We start from the raw sequence: 19,380 nt of genomic DNA, 5'->3' as shown, positions 1-19,380 counted from the left end.
CTAGTGTGACTTCAAAATAGCCTAGCCTTTTTTTTTAACGGATATAGGTTTTGGTTGATGATATGATTGATCAACGGTGAATCTGTATTAATACATAACAGAACATAACATAATTTACGCTAATTCATCACTCGACTATTCCATCTTACTCTTATTTAGTAGAGAATATAAAATATGTCGTTCAAATTAATCAATAAGATTATACTATGTTAATTGTAAAAAATACAATGTCGTTTTGTCTCTGTTACGCAAGCAATGACAACAAACTAAAATACCATTTAAGGCATTAAGAAGGCACTAATTGCAAGCAAAATAGAATAATACAAAAGCTAAGACGAATGCACGTAGGAGAGCACATAGTTTTTGTCCTTTTCTTAGTTTCTTTCTTATGGTATAAATAAACTAACGAAAAGCCAAATCAGCCACCGGTTTTCACAGAACCAACGGGACCAAGGCCCAATGTAATACGATTATCTCCCCACAAAAAAAGATAAATAATAAACAACTTACAAATATCTGAATGCGAAGTCTCACCAATCCACTAAATATATATAAATACACACGAGAGTGTGTGTTGTTTACTACACAATAATACTTTCTTTGTTCCATCAACAACAAAAAACTATCGAAAAGCTTCAATGGAGTTTGTGACTTTGAAAGAAGAGGAGATAAGTTTGAAAGAGGAGCAAGTGTCCAAGCAGCTACACTTGAAATCGTCTGAAACGCAAACGCAGACGCTGAACAAAAAAGCCGTTCTTAACCGCATCCGCAACCACAAATGTATTTACAAAATCAAGAGTCTTCTCCACACCACCGCCGCTAATAACGGAGCCACCGTCGACGCTGATCTTCACTGGATTGATGGTGGCGATGTCTTCTCTTGTCCGTGAGTTTTGTCACGTGTCATGCACGTGTGTTGTTTATGTTACTCTCTCTTGTCTATTCGTGTAATCGAAATTAGTATCCAAAAATACAACTTGTTTAATTTCTAGTGCGTAGAGTTTTGATGATCACCACCGTTGATCTTTAGCGATTTAATTATTGCCTTATTGGGAAGCGGTGCAGTGGATAAATTGGGCCATGCGTGATTATTAATTGTTTGGGCTTCTCAAAGTCTTATTTAAAAGCCCAAATGTGGATTTCGCATTCGATTTTAGAAGCCCAAAGACCAACACAAATACTAGAAAACCAAAAAAGTCAAAAAAAAAAAAAAAAAAAAAACTGGAATGATACATAGTACATACTCGTCTAATCCCAAAACCAAGTTTCATGAGAATTAACCTAGCATCAAAAGAGACTAGTGTTGACACGTATAACTCCATCAACATCACTCTTCTTCGTCTTACACGACCAGGCACGACACAAACAGTAGTATACGTAGTAGCATCATAAACTTAAGTCACTGAAGGTTAGATCACAACACAGTAGAGACGAGCTCTTTGCTCTTATCAAGAAGACGAGAAGACTCGTCTCCTTTTGTAATTAGCCTTGAAGGAAGCCTGCCTTAACCTCTTAGTCTTGTCTCCAAATTCCCAATTAGGAACCTCCTCAATCATCTTCTTCTCCATCTCCAAAAGCTCCAAAGCGTTCCTCAGCTTACTCTTGTTCGTTTCTCCCTCCGTATTCCGTAATGAGTCCTTTCCAAAAAGACAATCACATATATAAAGTGTAATCCCAAATATGATAAGCAGGTCGATTGATTATGTTATATAAAGATATATCTCTGTTGACGTACCTTGAGGTTAGTAATTAGAGTGTTAAGGCTCGAGAGCTTACGGTGAGGCCATCGAGGAATACCTAACTCACGACATTTTTTCTTCAGGAGAGTTATTCCAATGTTAAGCTCCTTGGCTGCTTTAGCTATCGGCATGTAGAAGTACTGCTTCATCATTTCCCTTGACAATTTACTACTGACCATATCTTCTTTATATCGCCTCTTCACTATTATCCTCTTCTGGCTTCTTGTCTCTTTTAATGTCTTTGTGCTATCATCTTCATAACATACTTTCTCCATATTTGGATCTCCCATGCTATTAGTACTTCTTGAAATTGGTTCGACCTGATTATTGTAGTTACCATTTTCTTCATTCCACCATCCGCTCAATACATCTGCTACACAATATAAATTAATGTTATCGTCCAAGCATGCATGCATATATGTGTGTGTGTATCCATATACCTAGAGAGAAAGTACTAGAGATGGCTTCAAGATCAAGGGAAGCCAGAAACGTATGATCAGCCGCAAAGGTAGTAGAGTAAGGATGAACAATGCTATCTTGGAAAGAAAACCAACTTTGAGTTTGGAAATCCTTAAAAGGATTAATGAAATAGCTGCAAAAACTCAAAAATAAAAAAGAAAAAAAGCATCTTAGATTCGTTTAACGCAAGCAAATCATTTAATTGTTTAACCATAAGTGACTTACTTTTGGTCGATGAAAAGTGATTGATCGAGAAACGTGAATATGTCTTGTTGAATGAATGATTCAAAGTTGTTGGCCTCTGACCAGATCATAAGAGGTTTCTGATCAGCCATTTTTGATTGAAAGGGGATAGATAGATTAATGTAACGTTCTTCTGTCTTAATTAGAAGGATGAAATGAATCATGTGCTTGTACATGTATATATATAAATGAGTTTTGGAATGTACTCCATATTAAAAGTATATGCATAGATAGAGAAAGTACATGAGAAGTGGGAAATGGGTATTTCGGTCTCGGAGATGGTGAGCCGTCAAAATCAATATATGTTTACTGTAAGTTACGAGAGAGATAGTAAGTAGAAATTAATGATTAGTGTTGATTATTTTGGTTAATAGGGATAAGTCATTATAATTAATGCTAATTATATCTATTAATAATAGGCCGTAAGTTGTAAACGTTCAAAAATTTCATAGGCTTTAGGTTCCCCATCCCATCACATGCAGTGCGACCTCATGATATCTTTGCTTGTTGCCATCTTTAAAATCTTCTCTTTTTTCAAAAATAATCATGAAAATCACACTACTCTCCAAGGACGTATATTTATATACAGTATTTAATAAATATTGATATATTTGTTGTGAAAAAAAAAGTGATGTGTTACATGCAAGGTCAATACGGTAGCCGGTGGCTGGTGCGATCAATGTATGTGTGTAAATATAAACTATGCAATCTACAATATATATCAAATGGTAAATTCACAATACACTGTACTAACTAATTTCGTTAGAAGTGAATATTGCCAAGGACAATGATCTTCTCTCTTCTGGTAAGTGGTAAGTATATATAAATATATAATCTATTTTGATTAGTTACCACAACACGTTACCATGCAAAACTGGTACTCCATTATAATATCATAGCAAACGTCCATCTCTTTTAGAAATGTACTTGTGTTTTTACCGTAACCGTTTTTATTTTCCCAATGATAGATAATGTGTGCTACGCATTATTTTTCATTTTTGTCACTAAAATCATTCCCAATAATTATGAATTCAGTTTTTCAATATATCTTCCATTCATATACTTTAAACTTCATTGCTTGATGAACATAAGTTATAGCACATAAAAAAAATCTTAAAAAGTTTTTTATTAAAAAAACCAATACAATTGAAAATCAATAAATAGTAAAAACCAGAAAAATCGATCTCAATGAAAGCGTAAAGAGTAGTATTGTATATGTATAACTCTGGCTTAGATTTAGTTTTCAATGGTAAATATAACGTTTCCACCTTGCCGTGTATGATCACCGACCAAAACTATATTTCTCAGTCAACTCCTCCACCGCTTAAATCCTTCATTCCTTCTCCGTTCGTTGTACCACGTCTTGCCGATGTTCTCTCGACAAGTTTAGCCGCCGCGTCGTTGTAAGCACTCGCCGCCATCTCCGCCGTCGGAAACGCTCCAAGCCACTTCCTTGCTTTCATACTCGGGTCCCATATCTCCGCCGCCCATTTACCCGATGGCTTTTGCCTCACTCCTTTGTATTTCTTCTCCTTCCTCATCTCTCCTCGAGGCCGTTGGAACGTGCAGCCGTAGCAACCCGTGACGCCACAGAGAGGACAAGGGCCAGCGTCCGGAGGCGGAAGAGCTGCTTCGGCAACGATCAAGTTTGATGATGACGTGTGACCTACGGAATTGGATATCACTTGTCGCAGAGCAGAGACCATGATCCCATGCTCTTGATCCCTAGTCAAGTACGAAGAAGAAGGAGGTGGTAGTGATGCAACAGCGGTGACATTTTCGTTTTGATCGTTTGAGAGAACATTTTCTGAACAATCCGTTTTTGAAGAATTCATTTTTGACGGTAATCATGAAGGGCTGGCTACAAAGGATCCAAAGTGGTGTGAAGATTGAGAAAACAAACTGACCGAGTAGGGGGTTTATATATAGGCAAGGGAATGAATTGTACTTGTTACCATTTATGTCTCAAAGTTACGATGTAGGCCGAAATAAGATACTTGACGACGAAGAAAGTCATTTCCGCTCGTGTTTGTTTAAGCACCAAATGGGTCAACGTTTTATATGTAAGTTCAAAAACAAAAGGTTCATGACAATCATGTTTTACGCTCTGTGTAGTTACAGTTAATATCGTATATCTATTATGAAGAAATAAAATATACATCAAAGATACATATATACTATTTAACTTTATACAGAAGTAACAGAAACTATAAGTAATTGGGTATAGGTTAATTATAATTATATGGTAAAAATCATCGAAAAAAAAATACTAGGGAAATTGAGTTAACTGTGTATACCATGGTTGTCCACAAAATTACATATAAAAACGTTTATATGTATGCGACTGTTCAGTTTTAAATGAAATGAATCTGATTGACAAAAAAAAAAAAAGTCTCGACAATAATTATTATATTCATACCACCCTTAGATTCTAGCTAATCAATGATTCGACAAATATTTTTTTGTTTTCATTCGATTTGTATCGCTTTAGTCAGTCCGTTTTATATTCATTACACTGATTATACTATATGTTTTCACACGATCCGTTTGAGTTACAAAATTGAGTGGCAAAAACTAATTTTAAGTGCCACTACTAGACATAAAGTAGGAAGGAAAAAGCAAATGGTACTACTACATAAAGGTAGCACGTTGTTAATTCACATGTGGGTTCCATGTAGTCCACGCGGCGCGACGTTGCAACCGAAAAAAAACAAAGGGGCACACAATGGTTATAGTTTCGATTATCACAATTCATATTTCACACTTCATAAATTCACTTTTCTTTTATATTTTGTAGACTGTAACTATAATTTTCAGAATTTAACTCCGATCCACCCAAATAAAAACTCTCAGCTTATACATAGATGAACTATTTACCCGTCTTTTTTTTTTTTTTTTTTCTTAAGTTGCATGTGGATGTTGTAATTGGTCTTTCGAATTGTATATCATCAACTGACAAAAAAAGGAAAAAAAGTTACATGTCACTTTCGAATTGTATATCATCAGTTGCAAAAAAGGAAAATAAGTTAATGTCACTTTCGAGTATCGAATTGGTATACAAATTTATACCGATTTAGCTTGTACATAATATAGATCATAAGTATTTATAAGTCAACATTCCATACTTATACAGATTAGACTGATTAGTATATATATATATATATATATATTTTTTTTTGACAAACGACTGATTAGTATATGTAAGTCAACATTAAATCCATTTTTTTATACCTTTCGAGATTGAGCTGAAATTGATCAACTATAGGTTCAATCTTATATAATATGAGAAGGTTTTTCTCAACTTTTGCTAAGAAGATGACACTTGGCCTATTATCTATCTAACACCTGTACATTTTTATTGTTTAGACCTAATTAACTAAATTCATTTATACTTTGGACCTAATTCACTAAAAGCCCATAAAACAAAAAAAAACTCTTAACATTTCCTTCTTCTCTTCTTCAATTAGATCCTCCCAATATAAACCCACCATTTATCAGTTTGTGGTTTCATCTTAGGAACAATCTGATTATAGGTTATTTTGACATTATAAAAATATGTTTCAATCTTATGTATGATTCACAGCAAGAACGGATTCTAAATTATGTAAAAAAATTATTTATGGGTTTCCACTCTTATAAATGATTCATAAGCAAGAAAGGAATCTAAATTATGTTAGATTGTAGATGTTTACGTGTTCTCAAAATTCTCTTATAAATTCATAAAATTTTGAGTCAAATTTTAATTTCTGAGTATCCATTACTGGGTTTAGTTTCTGGAGTTTAATCCTATATAATCTAATGGTGGGATGTTTTATGTAAGTAATTTGATAATTGCTTACTTATTTATTCCCTATTAGATATTACCAATTTGTTTTCCATAATATTAGAATTCAATCAGTTTTCCATAAAATAAAATTTGAGTCCCTAATTGCTCTCATTTTAAGAGATTTTTTCAGTCATGATTATTTAATTTCAGTCATTAGGTTCCTATGAAGAATTATATTATTTTTATATATTTTTCATATTTCAATAGGTATTCTCGAATAATTTTAAATATTTTTTTGCAGGTTATCATGTTTATTGTTTGCATTAAAAATGCATCAGAAAAATATAATGTGAGAATGTTTGACAAATTTACTTATTCATTAGAGTGTTTATGTATGTATTTCCTAATCTCCATGGACCGGTCCGGCAATTTTGGATGACCTATGCCAATTTGTTTTTAAGAAACCATTTTCATTATCGTAAATAAAATAATAAGAATAGTAATATAAAAAATTATTTTCATAAGATAGTTTCTAAGTCCATAAACCGAAATATGTTCCTTTTGCTTGCTCACATTTTTTTGTCTTTTCAATGTTCTCATATTCATTTAAATATTTATACAAATTGGATATATCTACATGAAAAATATATGTTTTTCTTATATAAAACTGGAACTTATAAAGAAAATATAATAATAACTGAACTTATAATTTTATTTTTTTCTACATAAAAGAAAAAAAACTTTTGGTCTAAAGTGGAAATTTGATGCCATAATGCTTCGCTTCATTTGCTTACCCTATGGGTTGGGCATCGGTCCGGACCTTGAACCATATTTTATATTTACTCTAGGGTTGTCGTGTTTGTTGGTTATATTAATACTACTACATCATGAAAAAATGAACTATCATGATTAAATATATTCAACATCACTACAAGAAATATGCGTATTTTTAGCACACTAAAAAACGCTATCATTTCGTTTCGATAGCGATTTGTAAATGTTGTCTTTGTCGGTGCCATCTTAGAGGGTGCACATACAATATCATTTTTTCCTTTGCTATTATTTGTCTCTCTATAATAGTGCATTATTATCACTATATTAAGATTATTAGTAGCATTTTAAAATTGTTATATTATAATTAACAGTGTATAAAGTAGACTAAAACTTCTTCTTATAAGACGATGCATATGAGTCTCTCCATTGTAAATTTAGTTTGTGATGTTACTATCATATGCTTAAAAAATCATGTTGTTAAGATTGTGATGCCTTTTTATATCATAGCATGATATGAGTTGCATTTTTCTATATTAATTAATTTGACTTCTATAGTTGTGACTTGTGAGTAATATATGCTAATTGTATATTGGTATCATTTTTTAGGAATCTTAGTATCAAAAAGCTTTAGATTAACCATCTTAAAAATAAAAGATCAACAAATATTCTCATAACATTTTCCACTTTCACATATAATATTTTACTTCCTAAGACACTTTTTTATTATGACATTTGATATTATAATATTCTGCGGTTTTTCTTCTACGTAGCTACGAGAAAATAAATATTTGTTTTATTCAATTGCATTTATGATAAAGCTAAAAAGACAGATCTAAACAATCATTTCGGCGATGGAACAAAACTATTGCATTTTTATACTACACCAAAACTTAGAGTAATTTTTTATAAACTTATTTACTTAGATTCATTTTCATTATTAAAATTTCGTAAAAATATATTAATTTGTATTAGAATGTATAAAGAATAAATTATATTGAGGGATGTGATTGCATTTTTTACCTCACCAAAAATTAGCTGGTAAAATATATTTATTAAGTTCATTGTTGTTTACCTAAATTTCATATTTAGATTGTATTCATGTAAGTTATTTTCCAAAATTTTCATGTTTTTGTAGATGTCAGTGGTAATATAATTTGTGCAAACGCAAGAAAGAAAATAAAAAGATGGAGAATGCTTAATATGTCTTGAAAGTCTAAAGGGAGAAAAAACCATAAACACACTACTATGTAATCAAAAATTTCTCTACATGTTGAAATACTCTAATACTACATATAAAAGGAAAATTTAAGTAACACTAAACAAAAGAACCCAAAAAATATTGAAATGATCAGTATATTTTAAAAATTATTAAAATAACAATTGCTGAGTAAACGAATAAAAGAACTATAATATCCAAATTACTAAAATTCAAAAACAATGTAAGCTAAATCCGTGCGTAGCACGGAATCACTTCTAGTTATTCAATACGATTAGGTATAGCCGTATAGTTTCACCAAAAAAAAAAAAGGTATAGCCGTATAGGCAAAAAAGTTAATTGTTGTCTTAATGCATTCATTACAGCGCCATACACAATATAGTACGTACTGCGGGCATGTTTTTTCTTTTTTTTTTTTCTGTCTTTTTGACGTCGAAGTTTTTTTTTTTTTTTTGATTAATTAGTTTTGGAATTGGACATTCGGGTACCCACCAAATCGGATAACTCTACATAACATTTTCGAATTAGGAATGCCACTTTATGCCAAGATACTGAGATACTTTATATAAATCACGTTTTAATATCTAATGATAAACGCTTGGATTGGTATTAGGCATTGCAATCGTTATTCGATTGAGCTGAAAGTATTTGCTCACCGTCATATTTTCTAATCACCCAATTTCGTGAAAAGTTATTTTCCCAACATGTACGTCAATTATCTTATTTTATATAATAAAGTAGAGTTCATTTTTAAACGTACTAACATGTCAACTTAAAACTTGCACACATGTCCAAAAAAACATATTCAACAAAAAGTCGTCTAACTAAATTATCTATCAACACACATTTAATCAAATAAATATAATTTACACTTTAAATATAAACTAAAAAATATATATTTTTTCAATTAATCAAAAAATAAGATATTTAATCATATAGATTGAAATCAAAATTAAATATAAAACTAAAAGAAAAATTCCAATTAAACCATAAATAAAACACATTTTGTCATTAAACAAAAAATATTTTTAATTAAATCACAAATAAAACACATTCAAATTAACTCACGATTTAATATAAAAAAAATCTCCAGTTAAATCATAAATAAAACATTTTTAATCATATAAGTTTAATTCACACTTTAATATAAAGCTCAAATAAAATATATTAAACTAAACCAGAAATAAAACACATTTAATCATATACATTTAACTCACACTTTAATATTAAAACTGAAATAAAATAAATTTGCATTAACTATATTTCTCTACTCAATTTTACTAAACACATAATAAATTACAATTAACTCTCATACTTTTTTGTTTCTAAATTATAACTCTCATGACTTCTCATCCTATGAATACTTATTTTCTCATTTTCTTTCACTCTTTCTTAAATATTGTACATTTTTTGAGTTTTTTTGTTGGTTGGTTGTTATTGTTGTATGTGTTAAAAAATCCAAATTTACTACTATGAGAAAAGCTTAATTCTAAATTTTAACTTTAGATATTATATGATATGTATCTTACATTTTTCTTTTTTGAAGATATATCTATCTCTGTTGTCCCTAAAACAAACATTTTCAAAATCAACATATTACAACTTACATACAGCTATCTTAGATTTTAAAATTAAAAAGTTTTTTCTAAAGGCATCTATACTTAATTGAAGTCCTACCTTACTCTTATCTCCAAACTAAATTACCAAAAATTTCCATAAAATATAGTAATGTCTAAATCCCAACAGTTCATGAACTGATACTCTATTAGGTGATTTAGTCACATATTTAAAATATATCTTATATAATAAAGTAGGGAACCACTCCGAAAACTTTATTTTAGAGACTGTCACGTTAGTAACTGAGAGATTACCATTTGTCTAAATATATTTTTTTTGCATTAAAGTATTTTTTTTAAATGTTAAAGTAATAACTAAATCAAAAACAAGTTAAGTAAATAAATGAAAGTTTAAAAGATTAAAAACAACATTATGAGTTTTTTAGTAATAATAATATGATTCAACTTTTAACAGAAAATGATCATATTTCAATTTTTAAATGTATTAAATTATTAATTAGTTTTAGAATGAATGTAAAACGAGGATTCTACTTAAAAATAAAATAAAGACAGCTAAAAGAACTACTTAAATTTTTACTTAAATAACTATTATAATATCACATAACCAACATATTGTTCACTATAACAAAAACATCACCAAAATAAAAACGATCCAAAAAAATCCAGCATCTGTAACAAAATTAAATATTACCAATGGATGTTATTTTCTAAGCATTGTACTAAAAATCAAGCTCAATGCCAACACAGGTACACACCCACCTCATTCTCAAAATCAAAACACCGACAAGAAAACAACATCAAATACACAATCCCATATTCCAACAATCCACATTTCAGAAACATAATTGAATTTTATATTACCTTTCATGAATAATTTGATAGATTTCATACATGCATCTATCCTATCATTTGGACTAGCCAACCCACAACCACTCAACATCTTTTTTGAAAGCAAATACCAAAATCTAAATGCAACAAGAACACTTGATGGGGAAGCTGTAATATAAGACCTATAAATAACACAAAGGCAACCCACTCCTTTATTATATAAGATATAATTTAGAAAAAGGGTTTTTTTAAATTGTCCATAATTTAGAAAAAGAAAAACTGATCATTTAAAATTAACTATATAGTTAATCAATACAAATAAAACAATTCCAAAACCCTAATGACTTTTAACCAAAAAAACAAAGTTTCTAGATAGAAATAGATTTTGTTGGTATGATCTTCAAATTGTAAAGTCTCTCGAACAAAATAACAAAAAAAAAATTAAGTCTTAATAACTTTTAACCAAAAAAACAAATTAATATAACAAACGCACTGAGATTCAACCTAGTTTATATATACAAGAGAAGAGAGATGAAAATGCTCTAGGTTAATGTAATTAGAGAAAGTATCTTAGTCTACGCAATCAAATAATGAGAAGAAAATGAGGACGGAATCTGCAGATAACCTCGTGAATCTCTAACAAAACTTGGTTTATATGGAAAGAAAGTAAAGTGATTTTGGATAAGAAACTAAACTTGCTTTGAGACGACAAAGGAAGTGAGAAAGATACAAAACAAAAATTCTTTCAGGAAAAAAAAAAGAAAGTAAAGTGATTTTGGTCGTCTAAATTGTAAAGATGAATGTAAAAACAAAATAACAAACTTTTATTTCACGGATGATAAAATACATAGGGGATAGAGGTACATAACATATCATCAACCAATCCTCTCGGATGGTCAACGTTACAAAGTACAATAGAAAGGTATGACATATTGATCATAATAATTATTAAACACACAAATATTGATCATATTATCCAGACCCTCACTCTTGAACAACAAACATCGATAATAACGATTAACCGCGATGATATTATCCAGAACCGTTGATCTTTTGGAGAACGTGAATTCCGGCCATAAGGATCATTTCTTTCTGCCTAGCCACAGTATCACCAACCTCCTTGATTTTCTCGGTTAGTGTCGTTACTTTTTCCCTGATGGAGTAGATGGCTAGTTGCGTGTCCACTTCATCTCCTTCATTCTCAATAGCCTCATCTACATCTTTCATAAGAGACGTGATCTTTTTTTCTAGCTGGAGGACTAATACAACTATGATTTCCAGCGAGTCTTGGTTGGTTTCGATACCAGTCTCCACCGGTGCTAAATTTTCATGCTCTTTCTTCAGAGCTTCCGCCTGTTTCTTCAGAGCATCCATCTTGTTGTTCAAGTAAGTGTGGACGCCTACCCATCCAACCGCAATCAAAGATAATGATACAGCCCCTGAAATGCCCCAAAACTTACCCGCGCCTGTTGCAATAAGAGCTATTGATCCGACGGAAACAAGGAAAAACACAGAGCCGAATATCACATTCGAGATTAAACTCCATTTTTTTGCATTAGCATATTCATGACCAAGCTCTTTTATTTCCTCATCAAGCTTTTTTTTAGCCTCACTCACTCTTTGCAGAAGGATTATCTGCTGCTGTTGGATCAGTTGCAACCTGAACGTAGTCATGATCGCTTGGAGTTGAATACATCTTCCCATGGCTTTAAAGTTGTTTAGCTCCTTTAAGGTGTTTTCATACCTCTTCTTTTTTCCACCAGCACCCTTTCCTCCTGCCGACTCTTTGTCAAACTGTGCCACGGCCTCTACAATGTAATGTTCGCCAATTTCTGCTGTCTTCACGCAAGTCAATACATCATCCAAACTCTCGTAAGTCTTCTTGGTGTTTTCAAAATAGGCCGTGACCAAAGATTTTAGAGCTTTGCTCTCCCACACTTTGTCTTCGCTTTCCAATATGAATTTTGCCACATCTTGGCTAACTTCGAGTAGGTGTTTGGAGACTTCCATGTGTATTTCGTGTTGGGACATAAACTTAGTCCCATTCTCGGCTCCAGTAGTGAGTGAGTCTATCACTTTGATGGTTCGCTGCTGAAGCGATAAATCAAAGGATTTGAGATGTGGGTGGTCTTGACATGCCGATTTATAAGCACTTATGTGTTCTGAGCATTTCGACATCATATCTTCCGATAATGCCATCGTTGATATTACTGAAAGGAAAAAAGAATATCAAGAAAAGGTTGAGCGATTTAGCACATAGTTTTTTGCATACACTGAATTTCCCAAATCAGTGATTTCGAAACAATTTTTTTGTTTACTAGTCACGTATACCATCAGGGGCGGAGCTATATAAGAGTGAATGGGTTCAGTTGAACACCATAAACTTTCATATTTTAAACATTTTTATAATACCAATTTGGAAAAATGTTTGTCAGTTACTTGAAGTATACCCCAACACATAGTCACACATACAAACAATATAAATGTCTTCTTAACTACGTCAACTATTGTCATCACATAAGGACATCCATAAACAAACATAGGTTATGTGTACAACACCATAAACATTCTACTCCGGTGGTTGGTTCGCCGGAATCCGGCATTGACCAGTATTGACCGATATTGACCAGTTTTAACCGGCGTTGACCAGAAAAAAAATCAAAAAAAAATATTCTTTTTTTTCATGTATTTTTGATAAATAAAAAAAAGATAAATGATTTGTATAATTTACTAAAACAAAATATAACAACAAAAATTTATACAACAAAATTTTATGTGTAGTAGATCTTTTCATAAAATTATAACAAATATATACCTTTTCCTTTTAACAATCATTTTTTGTTTTGAATTTTCAAAGGTAGGGATTTTAAATATATCTTTTTTTTTTTGCTTATTTATAAGATTATGTCATTTGAAATATATCCAAGGAATTGCCAACTATTTCTTTGATTTTACAAGACCAACCTTTGATTTTACAAGACCAACCTTTGATTTTACAAAATCAACTTTTATTTTTTAAGTATTTTCTAGATATATGTCTTTCATTTAAATAAATACAATTTTCATTATTTTCTTCCTTTCTTCTTCTTATTAAAAATAAAGAAATAGTTGGCAATGTCTTGTATATATTTCAAATGATATAATCTTATAAATAAGTATATATATATATATATATATATATTTATAATCCCCAACTTTGAAAATACAAAATAAAAAATGATTTTTGAAAAAAAAGGGTATATATTTGTTATAGTTTTATGAAAAAATCTACTACATATAAAATTTTGGTGGTATAGTTTTATTATATTATTTTTGTATATTTTCTGTATTAACAAAATTAGTTACTAGATATACCACAATTTTTTTTGTCATATAATTTTTACTTTTTTTTGGTATATAATTTTTACTTTTTTGTCATATAAGATTTTATTTTGTATAACTTTTTGTTGTTATATTTTGTTTTTGTAATTATACAAATCATTTATCTTTTTATTTATTTATCAAAAATACATGAAAAAATAATTTTATAAGGAAAAAAGAAAAAAATATTTTTTTTGAATTTTTTTTTTCTGGTCAACGCCGGTCAACACTGGTCAACATCGGTTAAAACTGGTCAATATCGGTCAATACTGGTCAACGCCGGATTCCGGCGAACCAACCACCGGAGTAGAATGTTTATGGTGTTGTACACATAACCTATGTTTGTTTATGGATGTCCTTATGTGATGACAATAGTTGACGTAGTTAAGAAAACATTTATATTGTTTGTATGTGTGGCTATGTGTTGGGGTATACCTCAAGTAGCTGACAAACATTTTTCCTACCAATTTTGAATAATAAGTTACAGTTATGTAGTATAATATATATATATATATATATATATATATTTTTGTGTGCATAGTAATATTATATTAAGCACATAAAACGATACAGTTACTTGTAAAAAACTCATGGACAAAAAGAAATTATTATAACAAATATTTATATAGTTTTATGTATAAAAAATTTGGTTAAATTTGTTTTATTATAAATATGAATATATATATATATATAATAAATATGAGCAAAATCTAATTACACATAAAAGCAAGGTTGTAAAAACAGAACTAAATTGAAAGAAGACAAAAATTACCAGAAGTTGGATCAGAATACTGGCGGATATCCATCTCAACCTTCTTTGACATTGTAGGTTTGAACTTTGAAGTTTGAATGATTTTTTTAGCTTAAGTGATCTACAAGTATTTATAGGAGAAAACATGCAGGAGGAACTCGTGTTTGGTTAGTTACAACTATAAATCTCAACAAACAAATGTTATATATCCCCAAAATCAATAGTCATTATTCATTAAATGTGCGCCGAAAAAGTTAGTTTCTTAGAGGAATATTAATACCATATCAACAGATTATACAATGGGATTACTTGGGGGTAAGGTGTTAACTTTCTAACCCCTTTTTTGTATATCAATCGAGTCATATTTCTTTTCATATATATTTGTGCTGTTTCTTTTGCTATGAGTGGATATATAGTTCTTTTATTTAAATTTTAGGGCACTTAGTAGAGGATTCAATTAACATGTTCTTAATGCTAAAATTGGTTTGATTTTCCTGTTTTAGATTATGCTCTATTTGATTGATGTTTTTTATATATGCATCAAAAGTGTTTGCTAGAATGCATGAATGATTATGACTTGAGAAACACGCTTCTAACAAAAGAGAGTTTATGCTAGAAGTAATGTGAATTAAATGAACTTGTTGTTAATGCAAACTTGACTAGGAGATTTTAAGTTTAGTGATTGATACTATTGAGAGATGATTAGTCTCTTTTTTGTTCATGTTCAAGAACAATGTTTAGTTGCAGAGTTTCTTATCTCGATATCTCATTAATCATTGATCTTTGAATAATTAATCTATGATCCATTCATTGCTTTGTATCCATATAATCTTAATCGATATATCTTTGCATTTTTATTAGAAGTTGAACCAAAAACATTTCTTCCCCTTTAGCTATAATACGAGTCTTGCAAATTTTGATGTCAGTGTCATCATCTTTAGAACTTTATTTGTTCCTTCTTGCTAGTAAATGATAAAATACAAAGCATCAAATTTTGATCATCTTCCACCATATAAGATTCACTAGCAAATTTTTAACTGTGATTTTAAAGGGATGCTTAACATTAAAAAATAAATCAAAATACATTATAAATGTTAAAATCGATTCTAAGTTAAGCATTTTTAGGATTATTAAGCATCTCATATGTGTTGGGTCTCTGATTGGTTGCTGAAAATAACAAAAGAAAAAAAATAGAATTCTCGACCGAAGCTTTTTTCTTCCTCTCTCGAGGAGGACGGCAATGGATGTAACCAAGTCGTGCCCCAGAAGAAGCTCAGTCGAAACCTAGCTAACGGTGCGGCTGATTGGGAAGTGTCTTTTGCGAATGTTGCGGCAAAGATGGGTCCTTCAGATCTAGCGGATTTCCTGGACAAAGTGCCGGTACATGCAATCCTTCTCAATCTCTCATCTTCTTAATCAATCAAAATTTCCCAATTTTTTTTGGTTTGGTTTGTTAATTTCCCAATAGGACAAGTATCCGCCTGTGCCCATGTCTCGGCTAACGAGATTTCTCGATTACTATGACACTGCACTTTCCGGAGTATCATGTCCATGGCGTGAGATTTTCAAGGACTCTAATTTGGCCAGGCTGATCAATGTGAGCTTTTACCTTTCTGTCTTGTGTGTGAATCAATCAATCAATTATTCTCTTACCTAGGTGGCTAGGTTACTAGGTATCTCACGTGAGAGAGGTTGATGATGATGATGATGATTGATTTATCTCATATTCCTGAACCTGTCTTCCAAACATCAGTCGAATGGCTCAACCAAACAAGTTCCAGAGAGATTTCGCTGTGACTTTGGAGTGTCGACATTTAAGATTATGTAGAGAGAACATCAGTTGAAGTGCTATGTTTATGTTTAGGATTGATTGCTTCACTGAATTTTTCAAGGCATTAATTGTATACTAAAATTCTCTTTTTGATCGTTGATTATGTAGAGAACTGTAGAATCTCCATCTTCAGCTTCAGTTTCCTGCAAGCCCAACAAAACCTGTGAAAGAATCTGGAAATGTCCACCATGATAAGTTAGTTAGTAGAGATGGTAAACACAACAATAGTGGATAGAAGCTATATGTGTAATGGAATGATGTTGGTGAGTGTTATTGTTATGCTTATCTTCTTGTTTCCCTTTTTGATGCAATATGTGGAAACACACTTATGCTTAATTATTGCAGCTGGACTTGATGGAGGTAAACAAGCTTTACTGCAGATGGTGATACTACCGAGAGTACTCTTCATACAAATGACTTATAGCTGGACTTGATGGAGCTAAACAAGCTTTATTTTTTTGTAGGATGTCGTCTCTCATACAAATGTCTAAACCTTGCAACTGTAAGACTCGAGAGTATTCTTCATAATTCATTTTTTTTTAGGGTCTGATTTTAGCCAATGCCCTGTTTTTTTTCATCATCTTTGTTAATCTTATACCTTCCTCTTGATTTTTCAGGCAGCAGCGAGACATTCTCTACTCTCCAGAATCATATAAAGCTTGCTCTCAAGTTTTCAGGATCTTATACATTTCTAACTTGTTGTTCTGTTTTTTTTTTTCTTCCAGGTTCTGGATGATGTTTATATCAATCAATGATGGTTTTGTACTTAACATATTATAATTTTCAAAATAATTTTTTTAAAAAAATTTAAGAACCCAAAACTATGATCTACCATTAGAGTATACCTTTTACAGTTTTTAAAAAAAACTTTTAACTTCATTATTTCTAAATATTATAATTATAAACATACTTAACAATCTTTTTTTAGCATCCACCGTTGAACTTGCAGCCGCCGCTGGCTTGGTTGTAAAACAATTTGATTCACTAACTCAAGCAAAGGCCTTTCTTCAAGGCCGGTCTACTAATTACGGTAGTCCAAAAGCAAATAATATAATTGTGTCCCTTATTGGTCTTATACATATGATCCATAAATCGAGTTTGGGCTTTTGGTCTAATGAATCATTCATTACACGACCAAACCCATAACCCTTCTTATTATGTGTTGTTATAAATATAGAAGCTCCTCCTAAACACAACACTTCTCGGATGAGTTTCTTCTCAGTTTTCTCCCTCTCTTTCTTTCTCACTACGAATCTCTAATTCATATTCCTCAAAAATGCTAACATCATCTTTCTAAAGAATTGTTCTTTCTCTGTTCTGGGTTAAAAACATGGTCGACGTTGACCGAAGAACAACTACCGGTTTAACTCACGCAGCCGGTCTACGTCGTCTCTCAGCCCGCGCCGCCGCTTCATCTACTCCGACGATCAGAAACAGCCTTCAATCTTTCTCCCCCTTCGCCGATAAAGTAACAAACTCAGGTATCAATATCCAACCGGGTCTCTCCGACACCGAGTTTGCCCGAGTCGAAGCAGAGTTTGGTTTCACCTTCCCACCGGACCTCCGTGTTATCCTCTCTTCCGGTCTCACCGTCGGAACAGGATTCCCCGATTGGCGTTCTCCCGGAGCTCGTCTCCACCTCCGCGCCATGATCGACCTTCCAGTCGCCGCCGTATCGTTACAAATCGAAAAAAACAGTCTCTGGTGCAAATCTTGGGGCTTTAAACCACCCGACGACCCGGAAAAGGCTTTACGGGTCGCGAGAAACGCCTTAAAGAGAGCTCCTTTATTGATTCCCATCTTCGATCATTGCTACATTCCTTGTAACCCGTCTTTACCGGGTAACCCTGTTTTCTTCGTCGACGAGACTCGGATCTTTTGCTGCGGGTCGGATCTGTCCGAGTTTTTCCAGCGTGAGTCTGCTTTTCGAAGACTCACCAAGCAACGTTCGATGAACGAGACATCATCGGCTGGATCATCATCCTCGACTTTTTCACGGAGAAGCTTAGATTCGAGTCGGGCTAACGGGTCGGGTACGTCGAGATGGGTGGAGTTTTGGAGTGACGCGGCGGTTGATAGTTGCCGGAGAAACTCGTCATCAGCGTCTTCTTCTTCCTCATCTCCGGACCTTCCCAAAGCAGAGACTCCGAGATGGGTAAACCAATACGTTAACCGGATCGGTTCGGTTTTGAGAAGAGGCGGGTGGAGTGAAACCGATATCGATGAGATTATCCACGTGTCAGCATCGGGTTTCTTTGAAGGTGAAATGGTAATTGTTGATAACCAAACGGTTCTTGATGTGCTTTTGTTGAAAGCGGTTCGGATCTCGGAGTCGCTACGTAAGTCTGGGTGGAGCTCCGAGGAAGTCTCGGAGGGAGAAAGAGCGGGAACCGGCTAAGAAACTATCGCCTGTGCTTGTTGAACGATTCGATTAACTTGCTGAATGGGTTTCCCGGTCATGAATACACATATTATTTGTACATTGGAGTTATAGTGATGATATTATTTATAAATAAAATATGAAAATTGTATTAATTAACTACTGATCAAATCAAGCATGTTTTGATTATTAAGGGTTTGGTACTTTGGCTTAGATGAACTGAATCGAACAGCCTATGGCTGGCTATACCTAATACACTACGAAATCAAATGTATTTGGATGTGTTACGTGCACATCAGAAAAATGGCAATGTCTATCGTTACATTAATTAAACATTATTATCATTATTAAAGCAATAATTGATATCATTATTAAAATATTCGATAGCTAGTGACTACCGTTTAAGAAGATCAGTGTATTTTTCCTGTCGAATTTGTGATATCACATTTTGTATAT

The 19,380-nt window shown here is 32.2% G+C and overlaps 4 protein-coding genes, 1 long non-coding RNA gene and 1 pseudogene across 5 annotated transcripts; 3 read left to right on the top strand and 3 right to left on the bottom strand.

The window, feature by feature from the left end:
- Nucleotides 536-991, top strand: LOC109127589. Its single transcript, XM_019232535.1, has one exon. It carries the CDS (start codon nucleotides 639-641, stop codon nucleotides 888-890), a length of 252 nt encoding a protein of 83 aa, XP_019088080.1. The 5' UTR covers nucleotides 536-638; the 3' UTR covers nucleotides 891-991.
- Nucleotides 1,253-2,533, bottom strand: LOC104745143 (protein RKD3-like). Its single transcript, XM_010466324.2, has 4 exons — nucleotides 2,424-2,533; nucleotides 2,180-2,340; nucleotides 1,736-2,109; nucleotides 1,253-1,637 (listed from the first exon to the last, which is right to left on the bottom strand). The coding sequence occupies exons 1-4, from the start codon at nucleotides 2,531-2,533 to the stop codon at nucleotides 1,449-1,451; spliced, it is 834 nt and encodes a 277-aa protein (XP_010464626.1). The 3' UTR covers nucleotides 1,253-1,448.
- On the bottom strand, nucleotides 3,750-4,333 carry LOC104757573 (annotated as a pseudogene).
- On the bottom strand, nucleotides 11,410-14,828 carry LOC104745133 (UPF0496 protein At3g28270-like). Its single transcript, XM_010466312.1, has 2 exons — nucleotides 14,735-14,828; nucleotides 11,410-12,812 (listed from the first exon to the last, which is right to left on the bottom strand). The coding sequence occupies exons 1-2, from the start codon at nucleotides 14,784-14,786 to the stop codon at nucleotides 11,635-11,637; spliced, it is 1,230 nt and encodes a 409-aa protein (XP_010464614.1). The 5' UTR covers nucleotides 14,787-14,828; the 3' UTR covers nucleotides 11,410-11,634.
- Nucleotides 15,800-17,316, top strand: LOC104745126. The gene is made up of 4 exons (XR_760702.2): nucleotides 15,800-16,310; nucleotides 16,653-16,807; nucleotides 16,890-17,046; nucleotides 17,162-17,316. It is a non-coding gene; the product is annotated as an uncharacterized LOC104745126 (long non-coding RNA).
- LOC104745115 lies at nucleotides 17,736-19,095 on the top strand. The gene has a single exon (XM_019232534.1). It carries the CDS (start codon nucleotides 17,875-17,877, stop codon nucleotides 18,940-18,942), a length of 1,068 nt encoding a protein of 355 aa, XP_019088079.1. The 5' UTR covers nucleotides 17,736-17,874; the 3' UTR covers nucleotides 18,943-19,095.

The sequence above is a fragment of the Camelina sativa genome, chromosome 2 (genome assembly GCF_000633955.1).
Source record: "Camelina sativa cultivar DH55 chromosome 2, Cs, whole genome shotgun sequence".
Taxonomy (NCBI): Eukaryota; Viridiplantae; Streptophyta; class Magnoliopsida; order Brassicales; family Brassicaceae; genus Camelina; species Camelina sativa.
Note: the sequence above shows the minus strand (reverse complement) of the source record. Positions and strands in the feature narration are given on the sequence as shown.